This window comes from Sphaeroforma arctica, assembly GCF_001186125.1.
Source record: "Sphaeroforma arctica JP610 unplaced genomic scaffold supercont1.8933, whole genome shotgun sequence".
NCBI lineage: Eukaryota > Ichthyosporea > Ichthyophonida > Sphaeroforma > Sphaeroforma arctica.
Window position 1 is genome coordinate 1 of NW_014031625.1, and position 1157 is coordinate 1157.

Below are 1157 nucleotides of genomic sequence, written 5' to 3' on the forward strand. Positions count from 1 at the left end.
GTGTGTGTGTGTGTGTGTGATTTGTGTGTGTGTGTCGTGTGTGTGTGTTTGGTGTGAGTTGTTTGTTTGAATGTGTGTGAGTATATATACATATATATATATATATGTATACATTGTTCGCTACAAATGTGTGTTGTGTTGCTATGTACAAAGTTTACTTACATACTCACTCAACTAGAAAGTCACACTCTAAACATGTCTATCCATACACTTCTTTGTTGTGTAGTGGCCAACAATATCGTGAGTTTGACGATAGTCAAGGAGGCGGTCAGTTCTGTACTACGTGAGATGGACAATACGGACGACAATGGAGATGTGCAGAGTTTGCCATTAGAGATCATCGATATATTCGAAGTACCTAAGATGACATATGACCCGGACAGAAAACATTTCCTGGCGTAAGTAACCATTCCGAAATGTAAACAACATCGTTTATCGGTATTCTCCTGTGCGTACGTGCTGTAATTTTTATGTGGAACGGCGATGTTACTGCGTGCGTTCGCACAAGTGATCGAGCAGTTCTCAACAGGCTACATTAATGTTGCCGTTTATATTGCTCGTGTGTGCATTGTTGTCCTTAAAGTGATAATTTATGAGTGGCGTAGTACATTCAATTTGAGATAACCGGGAATTGACTCCTTATCATTCCCAGTGTCATTGATCATAGATGTATGCGAATCGTTGTTGCATTGTAAATGGATTCAGTATCTAGGTGTTGGTGGTCATACGACATCGGACAAAAATGCCCCAAAGTATACACTGGTTCACTTTGACAGATTCTTTTTTCCAACCCTATATTAAGACGTAATATTTCTCTCTCCCTGATTGTAGTACTAACAAATATAAGGAGCTGTATCCAGACGGACAAGCGAAGGCCGCTATGTTCAAAGACAGATACCAGAGCATTCAGCAGCGTCTCAGTCGCAATCCATTCTTCATGAAACCTGTTATTGTGACAGCTGACGCTGCGGGGGTAGACACTCCGTACTGTGAGGTGTGTTATCTTGTTGCGATTACAGATATGTTTACACCTCGCGTTTGATATTCTTCTCGAGATGCATTTATGTCACTTATGTGCACATATGTTAGCATGTGTATGTGTGCGTGGTTATTATAGGACGTGCTATGTTTTTTTAAGACTCACACACACACACATA

At 40.5% G+C, this 1157-nt stretch overlaps 1 protein-coding gene across 1 annotated transcript; it reads left to right on the forward strand.

Moving 5' to 3' along the window:
• Window positions 1–195: 195 nt before the first annotated feature.
• SARC_16804 (hypothetical protein) lies at window positions 196–398 on the forward strand (the record flags this gene model as incomplete). Its single annotated transcript, XM_014289094.1, has 1 exon — window positions 196–398. A coding segment is annotated over one exon (203 nt), but the record flags the coding sequence as incomplete, so codon positions are not given.
• Between the last annotated feature and the right edge of the window lie 759 nt (window positions 399–1157).